This window comes from Salvelinus alpinus, chromosome 11, assembly GCF_045679555.1.
Source record: "Salvelinus alpinus chromosome 11, SLU_Salpinus.1, whole genome shotgun sequence".
In the NCBI taxonomy this organism is placed as follows: Eukaryota; Metazoa; Chordata; class Actinopteri; order Salmoniformes; family Salmonidae; genus Salvelinus; species Salvelinus alpinus.
In genome coordinates this window covers 19,950,188-19,970,214 of record NC_092096.1, presented here as the reverse complement: position 1 = coordinate 19,970,214, position 20,027 = coordinate 19,950,188, and the positions used below count along the sequence as shown (strand labels likewise).

The following is a 20,027-nucleotide window of genomic DNA, read 5'->3' as shown; positions in this document are numbered from 1 at the left end:
GTGTAGAGGGCGAAGGTGTGTGTGTGTCTCACTAGACATGGAGGTGTAGAGGGCGAAGGTGTGTGTGTCTCACTAGACATGGAGGTGTAGAGGGCGAAGGTGTGTGTGTGTCTCACTAGACATGGAGGTGTAGAGGGTGAAGGTGTGTGTGTGTCTCACTAGACATGGAGGTGTAGAGGGCGAAGGTGTGTGTGTCTCACTAGACATGGAGGTGTAGAGGGCGAAGGTGTGTGTGTCTCACTAGACATGGAGGTGTAGAGGGCCACGGTGTGTGTGTCTCTCTAGACATGGAGGTGTAGAGGGCCACGGTGTGTGTGTCTCTCTAAACATGGAGGTGTAGAGGGCGAAGGTGTGTGTGTGTCTCACTAGACATGGAGGTGTAGAGGGCCAAGGTGTGTGTGTCTCACTAGACATGGAGGTGTAGAGGGCCAAGGTGTGTGTGTGTCACTAGACATGGAGGTGTAGAGGGCCAAAGTGTGTGTGTGTCTCACTAGACATGGAGGTGTAGAGGGCCAAGGTGTGTGTGTGTCTCACTAGACATGGAGGTGTAGAGGGCCAAGGTGTGTGTGTCTCTCTAGACATGGAGGTGTAGAGGGTGAAGATGTGTGTGTCTCACTAGACTTGGAGGTGTAGAGGGCCAAGGTGTGTGTGTCTCTCTAGACATGGAGGTGTAGAGGGCGAAGATGTGTGTGTCTCACTAGACTTGGAGGTGTAGAGGGCCAAGGTGTGTGCGTGTCTCACTAGACATGGAGGTGTAGAGGGCGAAGATGTGTGTGTCTCACTAGACATGGAGGTGTAGAGGACGAAGGTGTGTGTGTGTCTCACTAGACATGGAGGTGTAGAGGGCGAAGGTGCGGAGGCTAGTGAGCTCCTTGCCCCTGGTATCTTCTACACTGTCACAGAAGATGTTCTCCCAGGCGTACAGCTTCAGCAGCTTGATCCCCTTCAGAATCTCTGTGGTCTTCTTCAGACGCTCCGTAGACTGGTCCTGTTAGAAGAGGGCGATGCCTTACTGAAGATTTCAACTACAAAATAATATGAATATTTTCTAATTTCAACTCTTTTTAAAGGCTATTGTTCCCTTATCATATACCGTTTCCCTCATCACAACAGAAAATAACTGAAATCACTCAAATGTAGGCTATTTATTCATGGTAAAGCTTGCAGGTTCATATCTAGAGTGACAGTGAAACTACGATCTAAGGGATTGGTGCAGGCAGTGTTCAACCTGAGTGGCTCAACGTGAACAGAGGGTGACTCACCAGGGTGCTCTTCTGGGTGTCAGCCAGCTTGGTAGCGATCAGGTATTGGACTGGAGCCAGCAGCACGATGACTGAAGCTCCAATCAGAGCACTGGTCCCCAGCAGGTAGTACAGCAGGATCACGCCCATCACAATCTGAGCAGGAACACAACACAAAGATATGAGGGAGTTATTAGTGGGAGTTATTAGTGATATATTAGGGAGTTATTAGGGAGCTTTTAGGGATATATTAGGGAGTTATTAGGGAGTTATTAGGGATATATTAGTGATATATTAGGGAGTTATTAGGGATATATTATGGAGTTATTAGGGATAAATTAGGGATAAATTAGGGAGCTTTGAGGGATATATTATGGAGTTATTAGGGAGTTATTAGGGAGTTATGAGGGATATATTAGGGAGTTATTAGGGAGTTATGAGGGATATATTAGGGATATATTAGGGATATATTAGGGAGTTATTAGGGAGTTATGTGGGATATATTAGGGAGTTATTATGGATATATTATGGAGTTATTAGGGATAAATTAGGGAGCTTTGAGGGATATATTATGGAGTTATTAGGGAGTTATTAGGGATATAGTTGTGATATATTAGGGAGTTATTAGGGATATATTAGGGAGTTATGAGGGATATATTAGGGAGTTATGAGGGATATATTAGGGAGTTATTATGGAGTTATGAGGGATATATTAGGGAGTTATTATGGAGTTATGAGGGATATATTAGTGATAAATTATTGATGCATAATATTACAGTCATATTGGTACTGGCAGATAATGGCTTAAAAAATACTTACTTGTTAACCCATATTCTGAGACAAAATCATGCTTTGGCGTCCACTTTAAGATCATGTTGTTGGCCGGATCATACATAGAGACTATGTCCAGATAGATTGTATCTTAACAGCATGGCACAACCTGCACTTATGTCAAATTTACCTCAAAAGTTTTTTGTTGTTGTTGCATTTTAGCTAACACTAACCTTAACCTAATTCTCCTAACCTGCTACGTTAATTCTCCTAACCTACTGCGTAAATTCTCCTAACCTGCTACGAAAAGTACATTTCGACATAAGCTGAATTCTATCTAGTAAAAACCCACCTGCACTGGCATGGCCCAGAGGTTGGGACACAGGAAGAGGAACCACATGAGCTGGTTGGTTTCTATGGCAACCAGGTTGTTGATCTGGCCCAGGGTCATCTCTCCCATGGACATGTTAGAGGTGGACAGGCGCAGGATCTTGTTGTAGATCATCGCCTAGGAAATGGGCAGGACAGAGGATATTAACAACCTACTAGATACAGTACATTCACTTCTGTGACTGTCTACGGCTGTCCCGATTCTCCACCTCTGTGACTGTCTACGGCTGTCCCGATTCTCCACCTCTGTGACTGTCTACGGCTCTCCAGATTCTCCACCTCTGTGACTGTCTACGGCTGTCCAGATCCTCCACCTCTGACTGTCTACGGCTGTCCAGATCCTCCACCTCTGTGACTGTCTACGGCTGTCCAGATTCTCCACCTCTGTGACTGTCTACGGCTGTCCAGATTCTCCACCTCTGTGACTGTCTACGGCTGTCCCAATTCTCCACCTCTGTGACTGTCTACGGCTGTCCAGATCCTCCACCTCTGTGACTGTCTACGGCTGTCCAGATTCTCAACCTCTGTGACTGTCTACGGCTGTCCCGATTCTCCACCTCTGTGACTGTCTACGGCTGTCCCAATTCTCCACTTTATTTTTGCACCTCCCCACTCCCCGTCATGAATTGATCAATGGCAGAAACTCCCGTCAGCCAATGACTACACCAATCTAATGCTTTAAAATCTATGACAGAGACTGAACAAGTGAACACTTTGGGTAAAGGATGGAGAATCGGTGACGCAATATCCTACAAATCCCAGAATCCTCCAGTCAGTCACCAGCAGGGCTCCACGGAGGTTGATGCCGGTCTCTATGGTGACATAGTAGGAGGCCTGTAGGAAGGTCCGCTGTAGCACCAGGGCCAGGAACAGCAGAACAGCCAGCACTGACGTATTCTGGAGCAGCTCGTTGGACGACATAAAGTAGACCTCGAAATAGGGGACCTGATAGACAGTCACACACACACACACACACACACACACACACACACACACACACACACACACACACACACACACACACACACACACACACACACACACACACACACACACACACACACACACACACACACAGTAGGTTAGAGCAGATGTAGGGGACGGTAAAAAGCAAGACCTGACACTACCCAGACCCCGTCACTACCCAGACGATGTCACACACAGAAGGACAGAGAGTGAGAGAGTGTGAGATGAGTGAGGAATTTTCCATGTCACTCAGAAATGCACGCCTGCAGTACTTCAGCCTAAACTCTCTGTTCCTCTGTTCAGCCCTCTAACATGATGCTCTACTTTAGAGAGACGTCCCTCTGTTCAGCCCTCTGACATGATGCTCTACTTTAGAGAGACGTCCCTCTGTTCAGCCCTCTGACATGATGCTCTACTTTAGAGAGACGTTCCTCTGTTCAGTCCTCTACCATGATGCTCTACTTTAGAGAGACGTTCCTCTGTTCAGTCCTCTACCATGATGCTCTACTTCAGTTCATCAGTTCAGTCCTGACATGATGCTCTACTTTAGTTCATCAGTTCAGTCCTCTGACATGATGCTCTTCTTTAGAGAGACGTTCCTCTGTTCAGTCTTCTACCATGATGCTCTACTTTAGAGAGACGTTCCTCTGTTCAGTCCTCTACCATGATGCTCTACTTTAGAGAGACGTTCCTCTGTTCAGTCCTCTACCATGATGCTCTACTTTAGAGAGACGTTCCTCTGTTCAGTCCTCTACCATGATGCTCTACTTTAGTTAATCAGTTCAGTCCTCTAACATGATGCTCTACTAGTTCATCAGTTCAGTCCTCTAACATGATGCTGCTGACTCCCCACAGGTCCCAGGATAGTTTATTTATGTTTCCTAAATGGATTTCTGGTGTACCTTTAACAGTTAGTTAAGCAAAGTGTGTGTGTGTGAGCGTGTTTCTGTATCTGTGTATGTGTGAGGGTGTGAAATATGCTGTGTGATCATTTGTGTCTATAATATAATTGGTCTAATGGGGGTGACGTGGTGGCTGGGACAGGGACAGGGTTGGGAACAATGGCGCTGTCGACGCCTCGTGACATCACAGAGGAAGTGAGTCATCATGAGAAGACGAGCAGACCACCCTGCTGCGCCCTCATGGCTGTACGATGTCGATGACACAACCCACAGCGTCAGACAGTGAGCTAACTATATAATAAACTATTTATCTCTATGGAGCTAACTAGCCAACAGTCACAACAACATGGAGGACTGTGTCACACAAACAAGACGTCTGCTGTATCAAATTGAATCACTTGAATGAGCCGTAATGGATGGGACATAAGAACATAGGAGGGATGAACAGTAATTATGGTACCAGGAGCAGAGTTATGGGCGGATGGGAACAGTAACTATGGTACCAGGAGCAGAGTTATGGGCGGATGGGAACAGTAACTATGGTACCAGGAGCAGAGTTATGGGCGGATGGGAACATTAACTATGGTACCAGGAGCAGAGTTATGGGCGGATGGGAACAGTAACTATGGTACCAGGAGCAGAGTTATGGGCCGATGGGAACAGTAACTATGGTACCAGGAGCAGAGTTATGGGCGGATGGGAACATTAACTATGGTACCAGGAGCAGAGTTATGGGCGGATGGGAACAGTAACTATGGTACCAGGAGCAGAGTTATGGGCCGATGGGAACAGTAACTATGGTACCAGGAGCAGAGTTATGGGCGGATGGGAACATTAACTATGGTACCAGGAGCAGAGTTATGGGCGGATGGGAACAGTAACTATGGTACCAGGAGCAGAGTTATGGGCCGATGGGAACAGTAACTATGGTACCAGGAGCAGAGTTCTGGGCGGATGGGAACAGTAACTATGGTACCAGGAGCAGAGTTCTGGGCCGATGGGAACAGTAACTATGGTACCAGGAGCAGAGTTATGGGCCGATGGGAACAGTAACTATGGTACCAGGAGCAGAGTTCTGGGCCGATGGGAACAGTAACTATGGTACCAGGAGCAGAGTTCTGGGCCGATGGGAACAGTAACTATGGTACCAGGAGCAGAGTTCTGGGCCGATGGGAACAGTAATTATGGTACCAGGAGCAGAGTTCTGGGCCGATGGGAACAGTAACTATGGTACCAGGAGCAGAGTTCTGGGCCGATGGGAACAGTAACTATGGTACCAGGAGCAGAGTTCTGGGCCGATGGGAACAGTAACTATGGTACCAGGAGCAGAGTTCTGGGCGGATGGGAACAGTAACTATGGTACCAGGAGCAGAGTTCTGGGCGGATGGGAACAGTAACTATGGTACCAGGAGCAGAGTTATGGGCCGATGGGAACAGTAACTATGGTACCAGGAGCAGAGTTATGGGCCGATGGGAACAGTAACTATGGTACCAGGAGCAGAGTTATGGGCCGATGGGAACAGTAACTATGGTACCAGGAGCAGAGTTCTGGGCCGATGGGAACAGTAACTATGGTACCAGGAGCAGAGTTATGGGCTGATGGGAACAGTAACTATGGTACCAGGAGCAGAGTTCTGGGCCGATGGGAACAGTAACTATGGTACCAGGAGCAGAGTTATGGGCCGATGGGAACAGTAACTATGGTACCAGGAGCAGAGTTATGGGCGGATGGGAACAGTAACTATGGTACCAGGAGCAGAGTTCTGGGCCGATGGGAACAGTAACTATGGTACCAGGAGCAGAGTTCTGGGCCGATGGGAACAGTAATTACACACCACACTCCCTTCCTTGACGGGCTTTTTGTTGAGATGTTCGACGATGCCATAGATGCAGAGCGGCCCGGCGAAGCCCAGCAGATCCGCCAGGTAACGGAAGGTACTGCTGAGGAGGATGGGTCGGCCAAACGCCCGGTACATAGAACGCCAGATGGATGGAGCCTTCTCTGGGTCCTCGGCATTCTGCTAGGAGGGGGAGGGGACAGGGATGGAAGGGTTACAACTACACAGGAGAGTTCCACTACAATGAATCTCAGAGTGAAGATGAGACTACCTGATTACAGAGTCTGGTTCGCGAGAACACATTATAAAGGACCGTCTTTAGAGATATATTCAAACCTATCCTGGGCTTGACATGTGTATAGGATACAAGTGTAATATATCTAACACACAACGTTTTAACTGTAGAGAATCTGATCAGAATGTTCTAATTAAATCAAAGCAGGGATCCATTGAATGGTATGTCACTAAACGGGTGATCCATTGAATGGTATGTCACTGCATGGGTGATCCATTGAATGGTATGTCACTAAACGGGTGATCCATTGAATGGTATGTCACTGCACGGGTGATCCATTAAATGGTATGTCACTAAACGGGTGATCCATTGAATGGTATGTCACTAAACGGGTGATCCATTGAATGGTATGTCACTGCACGGGTGATCCATTGAATGGTATGTCACTAAACGGGTGATCCATTGAATGGTATGTCACTAAACGGGTGATCCATTGAATGGTACGTCACAAAACGGGTGATCCATTGAATGGTATGTCACTGCATGGGTGATCCATTGAATGGTATGTCACTGCACGGGTGATCCATTGAATGGTATGTCACTGCAGGGGTGATCCATTGAATGGTATGTCACTGCACGGGTGATCCATTGAATGGTATGTCACTGCACGGGTGATCCATTGAATGGTATGTCACTGCACGGGTGATCCATTGAATGGTATGTCACTAAACGGGTGATCCATTGAATGGTATGTCACTGCAGGGGTGATCCATTGTATTATCAGGATAACTGTTTTCTATCCTCTAGATCATGTATTATCAGGATAACTGTTTTCTATCCTCTAGATCAGGGGTGTCAAAGTCAAATGGACGGAGGGCCAAATAAAAAATTTAGCTACAAGCCGAGGGCCGGACTGTTCGAATGTTCATTGAAAAATTTTTAAATGACGCATATAGTCTAGTGAACCTAATTGAACCTACTGAAAACCTAACAAATATATTCCAATATGATCAGATAAATAAAGCAATATTTTCTTATGGCTCTGTCAGTAATCTTTAATTTTCAACAGACACAAAAGACAAATTTCCTTTATATAAAAATCCCCATAACATGAACATTAAATGAAAGAAACCGGTATTCAAGGCACCATCAGTAGCCTATATTTTCTATTTTAGCAAAAGTGGGCTAAATTTACTTCAAAGAAAAAAACAATAATAGCAATTTTCTATCATCCACTCAACTGAAATATTTTTAAAATATAATTGGATTGAAATACAATAAAATAAAGTGCAAAAATTTTCTTTACGCATCTGCGTCTCCCACAGAGTCAGTTTGGTTTTAAATGCCTTCACTGTACTGTACATATCAGAGATGACATGATCCCGACCCTGCAGCTGCAAGTTCATTGCATTCAGATGACTCGTAATGTCACACAGAAAAGCCATTTCACACAGAAACATTTCGTCTCGGAGTTGTGTTGTGTCTTTCCCTTTGCTGTCCAAGAACAGACAAATCTCCTCACGAAGCTCGAAACATCTTTGAAGCACCTTTCCCTGGCTTAGCCATCGCACCTCTGTGTGATAAGGCAAATCACCATGCTCCGTTTCTAACTCCGTCAGAAATGCCTTGAACTGGCGGTGATTCAAACCTTTGGCTCTGATAAAGTTAACTGTGCGCGTGATGATGCTCATTACATGCTCCATTTTCAAGGCTTTACCGCACAACGCTTCCTGGTGTATGATACAATGATAAGCTGTCAGCTCACCTGTCGCGTTTTCCTCTTGCATCTTTTCCCGTATCTTCGCCACCAGTCCGCTCCTGTGTCCACACATCGCAGGTGCTCCGTCGGTTGTCAAACCCACGAGTTTTTCCCAAGGCAGCTCCATCTCATTTACACAGCAGCCTACTGCTCGGTGCGTCACCGTTGCATTGTGGGAAATGTAGTATTGGTGCGTGTAAAAGATCTGCGGGCTGCCGGCTTGCTGCGGTCTGCGGGCCGGTTCTAATAATAAATCAAGATCATCCCAGGGGCCGTAAAAAACCTTCTCGCGGGCCGGATGTGGCCCGCGGGCCTTGACTCTGACATATATGCTCTAGATCATGTATTATCAGGATAACTGTTTTCTATCCTCTAGATCATGTATTATCAGGATAACTGTTTTCTATCCTCTAGATCATGTATTATCAGGATAACTGTTTTCTATCCTCTAGATCATTTATTATCAGGATAACTGTTTTCTATCCTCTAGATCATGTATTATCAGGATAACTGTTTTCTATCCTCTAGATAGTGTTTTCTCTTCTTTCAGTCTCCATGTCTGCTCCGCACAGACCGGACATGTTTAAGCAGGAGCGCAATAGATTATGATCATTGTAGTTAATTACCATGTTATCTGCGCTAAACTGTGTAGAAAATTGGCCTGTTGGAATGTACAACTCCCTACTACATCGCACAGCTCAGGCTTGATCTGATTTATCTCTACAGAAACTGCACATCGAACTCACAGAGAAAAAAAAACGAACTAAATGAAATTCAAATTTTTTAACGGACGTCAAGCAATTAGTTGTTTAAAAAAACAAATGTCTGTTTGAAATGTCGGTTAATCGCTCAGCATTACTGGGGATCCATTGAATGGTATGTCACTGCACTGGGGATCCATTGAATGGTATGTCATTGCACTGGGGATCCATTGAATGGTATGTCATTGCACTGGGGATCCATTGAATGGTATGTCATTGCACTGGGGATCCATTGAATGGTATGTCACTGTCAGAAGTAGAAAATGAAACTCTGTCGCTCCCTCCTCCACTCACCCTCTGATCCTCGTAGGCGTCTTTGAGCTTCAGGTAGTTGGTGAGGGCTCTCATGGCGATGGGGAGCTTGCCTATCTTCTTCAGCTCAATGGGTCTTTTATGGGCTCCTGTGATCAAGCCATCAATCCATCAAAATAATTGTACATCAATCAAAGTCCTTTTTTTACATCAGCAGCTGTCACAAAGTACTTTACAGATACCCAGCCTAAACCCCAAAGAGCAATCATTGCAGAAGCTGAAGAACAGTGGCCAGGAAAAACACCTGGAAGGAAGGAACCTAGGAAACAAACCTATAATCAGGGGGTTCATCCACCAGTATGTGGCCTTGGAGAGGAGGTTGACGAAGGGCTGGAGGAACCTCACTCCCAGGTCCTGAAGGTCCTCTGGAGGCTTTACCTTCTGGGGGTTGGCGAAGAACACGTACCTCTGCACGGACACCAGGACACAAAGACAGAGAAAGACACACACACACACCAGGTAAAAAAGTAAAAAGCCAACAGGAGCTGAAATAAAGACCAAGCATCTGCTATCAGATCACATCAGTACACCACATCACATCCTCCTCTTCCTTCTTCTCTTTATATAGAACCGCTATGACCCCTGACCCAGGAAGCAGTCAGTCCACCAGTGTTCTATCTCACCCTGACCCTGATGACGTTGATCTCTACAGCCATGAGGAGTCCGTACAGAACGACCAGCAGGGCTGTGATACAGAACCTCAGGTGCAGCACTCCAACACCGTACTCTGCAAACTTCCACAGCTTGATGGACTTGGTGATGAACGCCAGAACCCAGTAGATAAACAGAGCTGATGAAGAGGGAGGTTGGTCACTTCGTGCACTACTTTTCCCAGAGATGTATTACAAGTGTACTTTATTATGTACAGCAGAACGGTTCACGTGTAGCTAACTGTGTTTGGGCCATCTGCCAGCCTCTAAACTACTGCACCAAAGGGAGGCTAATTCAGCTCTAATTCAGCATTTGGAGTAATGAATGCACTGGTGGTATCATTTTGACTCACCCAGCAGTAGTTTGGGGAAGTTGGAGGTTTCTATGTTGTGGTAGTACACCACAGATGTAGTGGCTGCTATGAACCCCATAAACGCTGGCATAAAGAGGTGGAGGTGGTTGGTGTCCATCTGTCTGAAAGGATAGAGAGACAGGAGATTGCATCAATATCCAAAGAAACAAAGTCACTTTGCAATGTATCTCTGGTTTGTAGGTTGACATTGTATTCAGTCTCATACAGTTAACCCAGTGGCATTCAAACTTTTTCGCCAGGATTTCTGGGGACCCCATTTTTTGCAATAATTTCTCACAACCCCACCCCAAATCTAATGACACAAGCTTAAAATCAGTACATTTCGATTTTTACATCAACAAATTACCTTCTTTTCAAAATAAAAGAAACCAATAAATACATTTACTCAATACAATTTTATTTTTCAAATGATCCTTCTCAAAAACTTTTGTATATTATACCATACAATAATCTGTACTCTTAATGTTTTTGCCCCTCCCCCCCAAAAATGTAAATATATTTGTATCAAATGTTGGGCGACACTGAAACTGTTCATGGAAGGAAGCTGCTAGCTTCAGCCACTAAATCAGCACGTGGTGCAATCAACAGGTTTTGATGCAGGGTTTGTGACGCATCAGACGATGGCTCCGATCATAGCTTTGTGTTACTGCAGCATTTTGGAGGATCTTATTGGTTGCAGTCTGGGTAAACGGGAGAGTGGGGTTATTTTGAGGGACAGTGGTTTCATTTTTCTATAAACATTGGTCTGGAGGGAAGCAAGGAAATTCAATAGTTCACTGCACCAGAAACTTGGGAGCCATTCATTTTATAATACAACAATGACAGAGAGGAATAGCACTTCTTCTGTAATCTCAGCAACGCAGAACAAAATCTCATGTGAACACTGGCTTCTGACCAGCTACTAATGTTTCGTTTTCCACAGTAGACTACCTCTTTGGTAACAGGAAGTAGTTTCAGGGGGGTTCTTACTTGTTGGAGACGATTCCCTCAGCGATCTCACAGATGTGGACAAACAGCAGAGTGAATGTGAGGATCCAGCGCAGGTTGTGTCCAGGGAAGTGGAGCCAGGTGTTATGGTGGATCTGAACCTTAGAGCTCTGACTGCCCCAGCCTAGGGGGAGGGAAGTGGAGCCAGGTGTTATGGTGGATCTGAACCTTAGAGCTCTGACTGCCCCAGCCTAGGGGGAGGGAAGTGGAGCCAGGTGTTATGGTGGATCTGAACCTTAGAGCTCTGACTGCCCCAGCCTAGGGGGAGGAAAGTGGAGCCAGGTGTTATGGTAGATCTGAACCTTAGAGCTCTGACTGCCCCAGCCTAGAGGGAGGGAAGTGGGGCCAGGTGTTATGGTGGATCTGAACCGTAGAGCTCTGACTGCCCCAGCCTAGGAGGACACACACACTCAGATAAGCAGGAACATAAGCACACAAGCGTAAGAACGCATGCACGAACATGCAAACACACAGGGTTGGGCAGTAACGTAATCCACAAGTAATCCAAGTAATGACGTTACTCATTTTGAGTAATCCAAAGGATTACATTAATGATAACTGTATTTGTCATGTAATCTGTAATCAGTAACAGATGAGGTAATCAGATAAACACAGCAGTTCATTCTAAAGCACTCTGCATTATTAAGGTTTTCCTGACAAATGATGAAAGTCATGGATGTTCTGGGTGACTCTTGGATAATGCAGGCAACTTTGGCAAGTGCCCTCAATGGTCAACTGTTTGTAAACCTTTAAGACTAATGGTCAACGTTAACTGTTTGTACACCTTTAAGTCTAGTGGTCAACTTTAACTGTTTGTAAACCTTTAAGTCTAATGGTCAACGTTAACTGTTTGTACACCTTTAAGTCTAATGGTCAACGTTAACTGTTTGTACATCTTTAAATCTAATGGTCAAAGCAAACACTCAGAACATACAGTAACAGAGAAACAGCGCCTCTGCAACCTCAGGATGCTGAAGAAATTTGGCTTGTCACCAAAAACACTCACAAACTTTTACAGATGCACAATTGAAAGCATCCTGTCGAGCTGTATCACCGCCTGGTACGGCAACTGCTCCGCCCACAACCGTAAGGCTCTCCAGAGGGTAGTGAGGTCTGCACAACGCATCACCGGGGGCAAACTACCTGCCCTCCAGGACACCTACACCCCCCGATGTCACAGGAAGGCCAAAAAGATCATCAAGGACAACAACCACCCGAGCCACTGCCTGTTCACCCCACTATCATCCAGAAGGCGAGGTCAGTACAGGTGCATCAAAGCTGGGACCGAGAGACTGAAAAACAGCTTCTATCTCAAAGCCAACATACTGACTCAAATCTCTAGCCACTTTAATAATAAAAAATTGGATGTAATAAATGTATCACTAGCCACTTTAAACTATGCCACTTAATATAATGTTTACATACCCTACATTACTCATCTCAGATGTATATACTGTACTCTATACCATCTACTGCATCTTGCCTACGCCGTTCGGCCATTGCTCATCCATATATTTATATGTACATATTCTTATTCATTCCTTTACACTTGTGTGTATAAGGTAGTTGTTGTGAAATTGTTAGATTACTTGTTAGATATTACTGCACGGTCGGAACTAGAAGCACAAGCATTTCGCTACACTCGCATTAACATCTGCTAACCATGTGTATGTGACCAATACAATTTGATTTGATTTGAAATGAAAAACACACACACAAAGATTTGACCAGGAAGCATCAATTAATGTTTTCCTCAGGGACTGGGCTGCTAGTCAGAGCCATTCCCATTAAGCAGATGAGCAACAGACACACCCAGTCAGTTTCCCCAGAGTAGGCCTTCTAGAACAACACAACAATAGATTGTTATCAATAAACGTTGCGTTAAGGTGCAGGACGTTGGATTTGTCTGCTGGGGGGCAGGGAGGCCCCCACTCCGCTAAAGACATTGACAACTGTGTGCCATTTTCAAGGAATTGCCAACTAAATGTTACCAACTAAATTTGGTTGTAATAGGATCACCTATTAATTTTAGATTATTCCATGCAAAGAAAATGTGCACATTTAGCTCCATATTATAGTTGCACAGCCAGTAACTGCTTGCTTTTCACCATCAGTAAACATAGCTAATGTCATTTCAGATAGGCTACAGTACGTGAGGGTAGCATATCGATTCGGCATGTAGCTAACTAGCTAAGGAAACGATGTGTGTTTTTAGCTTGCTTCATCAGAGAAGGCTTTTGGAAAGAGCTTGAAATCGGCAAGTAGCCTATATTTTGAGTCTAAAATCGTCCTGGTGAAGTTATCTGTCTGACACTCATCGCTACATCTGGCAAGCAAATCAAACAATATTCAGAGATAATTTCCTAGATAGTTTATCCATGTAAAGTTAGCTGTTAACTAGCCAAATTGATGTGATTGGGGAAATTACACAATAAGAGAGTGATGCTGAGAGTCAGATTTTTCACTTTAAAATGTATGTCAAACAAAAAACAATGATTGCCAAGATGAACAAACCATACCCTTATATGCACAAGGACTACTTTTAACAACTTCCACTGAACATTTTACAAGAACACATTTACACCAGTGCAGATGCAAAGTTTGGTAACAGAATAATGGCTTGTGCTGTCGGTGTCGTCATTCTGTTACCAAATTTTGCATCTGACCTGTTCTTCAAGAAAATGTGTTTTCTCTGTTTTCTCACAGTCCCACAACAATTTAGAGACCACAATCCCACAGTCCCACAGTCCTCCTAATCAGTTAGATAAAGTCTGGGCCAGAGCCAGGAGTCTAACCAGCTGTTCTGTGGTCTGGGGAAAGCTGCTTTATGTTGACCGGTGAAAATGAGACTGACAGCCAGCAGATCAATGAAGAACACATTTTTTTATTTGACTAGGCAAGTCAGTTAAGAACAAATTCTTATTTTCAATGACGGCCTAGGAACAGTGGGAACTGCCTTGTTCAGGGGCAGAACGACAGATTTTTACCTTGTCAGCTCGGGGAATCGATATAGCAGCTTTTCGGTTACTAGTCCAATGCTCTAACCACCAGGCTACCTGCCGCCCCACATACAGACCAGTGCTGAATGTCTGACACAAGATCAATCATAGGGCTTTACACAGAGTTTCCTATCTTCTACACAGGACTGTGAGTCTGTAACAGTCGGATTGATTAAACCCAGTCTGTGGTCAGTAGGCGTTATGCTTGCTTCAAGGCTTTATCTGAACGGTGAGACTGAAAGCTCAGAAAGAATGAAAAGTAGCTTGTATACAGTACAGCATCTTAATACTGTTTTCTGTTGGTGAAGCATGTGTGGGGATGACAGTAGCTTGAATATAGTGCAGCATCTTAATACTGTTTTCTGTTGGTGAAGCATGTGTGGGGATGACAGTAGCTTGTATACAGTACAGCATCTTAATACTGTTTTCTGTTGGTGAAGCATGTGTGGGGATGACAGTAGCTTGAATACAGTGCAGCATCTTAATACTGCTTTCTGTTGGTGAAGCATGTGTGGGGGATGACAGTAGCTTGAATATAGTGCAGCATCTTGATACTGCTTTCTGTTGGTGAAGCATGTGTGGGGATGACAGTAGCTTGAATATAGTGCAGCATCTTGATACTGCTTTCTGTTGGTGAAGCATGTGTGGGGGATGACAGTAGCTTGTATACAGTACAGCATCTTAATACTGTTTTCTGTTGGTGAAGCATGTGTGGGGATGACAGTAGCTTGTATACAGTACAGCATCTTAATACTGTTTTCTGTTGGTGAAGCATGTGTGGGGGATGACAGTAGCTTGAATACAGTACAGCATCTTAATACTGTTTTCTGTTGGTGAAGCATGTGTGGGGATGACAGTAGCTTGTATACAGTACAGCATCTTAATACTGTTTTCTGTTGGTGAAGCATGTGTGGGGGATGACAGTAGCTTGTATACAGTACAGCATCTTAATACTGTTTTCTGTTGGTGAAGCATGTGTGGGGGATGACAGTAGCTTGTATACAGTACAGCATCTTAATACTGCTTTCTGTTGGTGAAGCATGTGTGGGGGATGACAGTAGCTTGAATATAGTGCAGCATCTTTATACTGCTTTCTGTTGGTGAAGCATGTGTGGGGAATGACAGTAGCTTGTATACAGTACAGCATCTTAATACTGTTTTCTGTTGGTGAAGCATGTGTGGGGATGACAGTAGCTTGTATACAGTACAGCATCTTAATACTGTTTTCTGTTGGTGAAGCATGTGTGGGGACGACAGTAGCTTGTATACAGTACAGCATCGTAATACTGCTTTCTGTTGGTGAAGCATGTGTGGGGGATGACAGTAGCTTGAATATAGTGCAGCATCTTTATACTGCTTTCTGTTGGTGAAGCATGTGTGGGGGATGACAGTAGCTTGTATACAGTACAGCATCTTAATACTGCTTTCTGTTGGTGAAGCATGTGTGGGGATGACAGTAGCTTGAATATAGTGCAGCATCTTAATACTGCTTTCTGTTGGTGAAGCATGTGTGGGGGATGAAAGGACTGTTACCAAAGGCATCCTTGAATCATGTTGCTTTGGGATTGTCACGCACACACCCACATTATCACCCACACAAACACAAACACAGACCATCAGAGCTAAAGCAATTCTATCCCTTTCTGACCCATTGTGCACCCTTCTGAGCCTGTTCTGTCCCCTTCTGTCCCCTTCTGATCCTATTCTGTCCCCTTCTGATCCCGTTGTGTTCCCCTCTGGTCCTATTCTGTCCCTGTTTCTGTTAAACCTTTAGAGATCAGTGTTCTGTGTGATCTCTAGGATTAAAGGTGGTCACACACACACACACACATCATGAAGGTAAAGGACGTTGCATGGTCCACGTACCAATGAAGAGGATGGGGAAGGTGATGAAGAGCAGGAAGACGTGAGGGACCAGGTTGAGGGCGTCCACGAAGCAGCCATTGTTCAACATCCCCGTATCCACATTGTAGGCATTCTTGGTCACATTGTTGCCACAGAACGACAGGCCAGCCATGCCACCTTATTGGTCCAGAGAAGCCTGGGGGGAGGATCCAAGCCACAAAACTGTCAGTCAAGTCAAGAGCACCAGCTAGTCTCGTGGCTGGACAATGGAGAAGTAAACAATGAAAGTGGTCTAGCCGTAATGCTCTTTTAAAGGTGAATCAGCTTTTAAAAAACACAGGATACATTAGTAAGACTAAAGTGCTTTTCATGATTCAAATAACATTAGCCAACGGATATGGTGCTTTCAATATAGAGACTCTTTATGTAGTGTTGTGGCGTCTCTCTTGTCTGATGTGTATTTTGTCCTATTTTGTTTTATATATATATTTTTTTAAATCCCAGCCCCGGATTTAAAAAATAAACAATGCTTAGAGAGTTTACATGGATCAATAATCATTAAAGGGAGGAATGCACCATACTATTTCCCAAGACTTGACTTTCTCTAATGTGATTTGTGTTAATGCCTGTCCTTGACAACAGAGACCTCACTAACCTCTGTTGACATGGTTGACAACACTGACAGTAACAGCAGTGCACTGTTATTCACCTGCCTACACCAATTCTTCTTCAAGGCACAACACTGACAGTAACAGCAGTGCACTGTTATTCACCTGCCTACACCAATTCTTCAAGGCACAACACTGACAGTAACAGCAGTGCACTGTTATTCACCTGCCTACACCAATTCTTCAAGGCACAACACTGACAGTAACAGCAGTGCACTGTTATTCACCTGCCTACACCAATTATTCAAGGCACAACACTGACAGTAACAGCAGTGCACTGTTATTCACCTGCCTACACCAATTCTTCAAGGCACAACACTGACAGTAACAGCAGTGCACTGCTACACCAATTCTTCAAGGCACAACACTGACAGTAACAGCAGTGCACTGCTATACCAATTCTTCAAGGCACAACACTGACAGTAACAGCAGTGCACTGCTACACCAATTCTTCAAGGCACAACACTGACAGTAACAGCAGTGCACTGCTACACCAATTATTCAAGGCACAACACTGACAGTAACAGCAGTGCACTGCTACACCAATTCTTCAAGGCACAACACTGACAGTAACAGCAGTGCACTGCTACACCAATTCTTCAAGGCACAACACTGACAGTAACAGCAGTGCACTGCTACACCAATTCTTCAAGGCACAACACTGACAGTAACAGCAGTGCACTGCTACACCAATTCTTCAAGGCACAACACTGACAGTAACAGCAGTGCACTGCTACACCAATTCTTCAAGGCACAACACTGACAGTAACAGCAGTGCACTGCTACACCAATTCTTCAAGGCACAACACTGACAGTAACAGCAGTGCACTGCTACACCAATTCTTCAAGGCACAACACTGACAGTAACAGCAGTGCACTGCTACACCAATTCTTCAAGGCACAACACTGACAGTAACAGCAGTGCACTGCTACACCAATTCTTCAAGGCACAACACTGACAGTAACAGCAGTGCACTGCTACACCAATTCTTCAAGGCACAACACTGACAGTAACAGCAGTGCACTGCTACACCAATTCTTCAAGGCACAACACTGACAGTAACAGCAGTGCACTGCTACACCAATTCTTCAAGGCACAACACTGACAGTAACAGCAGTGCACTGCTACACCAATTCTTCAAGGCACAACACTGACAGTAACAGCAGTGCACTGCTACACCAATTCTTCAAGGCACAACACTGACAGTAACAGCAGTGCACTGCTACACCAATTCTTCAAGGCACAACACTGACAGTAACAGCAGTGCACTGCTACACCAATTCTTCAAGGCACAACACTGACAGTAACAGCAGTGCACTGCTACACCAATTCTTCAAGGCACAACACTGACAGTAACAGCAGTGCACTGCTACACCAATTCTTCAAGGCACAACACTGACAGTAACAGCAGTGCACTGCTACACCAATTCTTCAAGGCACAACACTGACAGTAACAGCAGTGCACTGCTACACCAATTCTTCAAGGCACAACACTGACAGTAACAGCAGTGCACTGCTACACCAATTCTTCAAGGCACAACACTGACAGTAACAGCAGTGCACTGCTACACCAATTCTTCAAGGCACAACACTGACAGTAACAGCAGTGCACTGCTACACCAATTCTTCAAGGCACAACACTGACAGTAACAGCAGTGCACTGCTACACCAATTCTTCAAGGCACAACACTGACAGTAACAGCAGTGCACTGCTACACCAATTCTTCAAGGCACAACACTGACAGTAACAGCAGTGCACTGCTACACCAATTCTTCAAGGCACAACACTGACAGTAACAGCAGTGCACTGCTACACCAATTCTTCAAGGCACAACACTGGCACCACAAGTCAAACTGGAATATCTTACTGCACAAATATACCTCTGCTTTATTCTGTTTTTCAACACATGAAATGATGGTACTCCTTGATAAGGAATGATCTGGTCTGATGATAGAGAAGGTTGCAGTTTAGTCTAGAGAACCATTACTGACATCCAAGAGCTGCTCATCTTATTCCTGCCCAATCTAAAAGTCCTGTTGGCTCTCAACATAATGGAGCCAATCACAGGAAATAATTAAACAAACAAATGTTGCCAAACGATGTTACAAATCATAGGTTTAATATTTATATAGGGATTTTATACAAACTGCATATTATACAGGTAGTTGTCCAATTGAAACTGGAAAGTAGTTTCCCGACAGTTATTCTGATAAGAACTCAACACCTCTCACAAGAAGAGTCGTTTTCAGACCTATGAGCTATATGACCCTGTAGCTGAACACATGGCCCAACATAGCAGACACGGCCATAACACAATAATAATAGAGATCAATGTAGCTTACCTCAGAGAAGTGTCCTTATTGACGCGGTTTCATTCGGTCGCCTGGTTTTTGGAGACAGTAACCACACAGCATATATTGGAGGTGGTTATTTTTAGACTTTTAGCGCGTCGGCTGGCCATACTGCTCTCCCCTATCGGATTTCAAAACTTGACCAAGTCTGGTGAGGCAAACTTCCCTTGTCGCTAGGTTCCAGCACCAATCATGTGGTGGGGAAAGGTACATGTGTAGGAATGGTAGGCATACTGTATGTAGCAGGCTACAACGTAAGGGTGCGGTTTTATAAAACAGATTCATATTTTTAAGAGGGTTACATTTTATAGGCAAAGGCTTCAGGAAATATTCGCAATTTTTTTATGAACACACAAACTGTATTCTGTGACTGGATATATATATACGCATTGTCCATATAGTTTATACTTGGAATTGACATGTCTCCTACAAGGACATGGGAGGACCTTGGATAGGCAAGTCTACAACTGACCTCTAGGCTACAATTCTATTGTTAGGCGCAATGAACCAGTAGCCTACTGATGTAAGCGGCCAGCAGGTACAACGATGAATCAGACCTATATGTGAAGTAAGCACTTGTCATTGATTTTAGGAATGTGCAATTATTGTTGGCAAAAAAACTTCCTGTTCAATACTAATCATTGTATCATTTGGAACCGTTTCATATGTCGAGGTGCGCGGTTTACAGATGACAAGGGGTACACAATCATGTGACATGACAATGTGTGAATATTATCACCAGACCGAGTCAAATTAAATAAATATTAGGCTTTCTGAGACCTATCCGCATTACTTACCCCTATCTACGGCTCCGCTGTGTTCAGTCAGTTTTTTAGACGCGTCCTGTTATGGGATGTCTTGTGTTGTCCGGTCATTGATTTTCTCCTGGTGAGATTTGCGAAATGATCCAATGGAGGACGCTGCCGTTCTGAAGCGAATTCATTCCTTCCATTAGAACTGCGCTCGCATCATCAGT

At 44.5% G+C, this 20,027-nt stretch overlaps 1 protein-coding gene across 8 annotated transcripts in view; it reads right to left on the bottom strand.

Moving 5' to 3' along the window:
* Window positions 1–20,027, bottom strand: part of abcc9 (ATP-binding cassette, sub-family C (CFTR/MRP), member 9) — a 61,411-nt gene that overhangs the window by 41,272 nt on the left and 112 nt on the right. For 5 of the 8 annotated variants that reach the window (XM_071332002.1, XM_071332006.1, XM_071331999.1 and 2 more), the window contains exons 1-12: window positions 19,849–20,027; window positions 16,052–16,226; window positions 11,169–11,310; window positions 10,179–10,300; window positions 9,799–9,965; window positions 9,448–9,583; window positions 9,158–9,264; window positions 6,106–6,291; window positions 3,183–3,347; window positions 2,365–2,520; window positions 1,263–1,397; window positions 826–988 (exon numbers count right to left, since the gene is read on the bottom strand). The exon at window positions 19,849–20,027 is cut by the window's right edge. In XM_071332002.1, the coding sequence (XP_071188103.1) occupies window positions 826–988; window positions 1,263–1,397; window positions 2,365–2,520; window positions 3,183–3,347; window positions 6,106–6,291; window positions 9,158–9,264; window positions 9,448–9,583; window positions 9,799–9,965; window positions 10,179–10,300; window positions 11,169–11,310; window positions 16,052–16,202 (1,630 nt within the window). In that variant the 5' untranslated portion in view covers window positions 16,203–16,226; window positions 19,849–20,027. Of the gene's footprint in view, window positions 1–825; window positions 989–1,262; window positions 1,398–2,364; window positions 2,521–3,182; window positions 3,348–6,105; window positions 6,292–9,157; window positions 9,265–9,447; window positions 9,584–9,798; window positions 9,966–10,178; window positions 10,301–11,168; window positions 11,311–16,051; window positions 16,227–19,042; window positions 19,692–19,848 lie in introns of those variants that run through there. The other 3 variants (XM_071332003.1, XM_071332007.1, XM_071332001.1) reach the window with 2 other exon arrangements.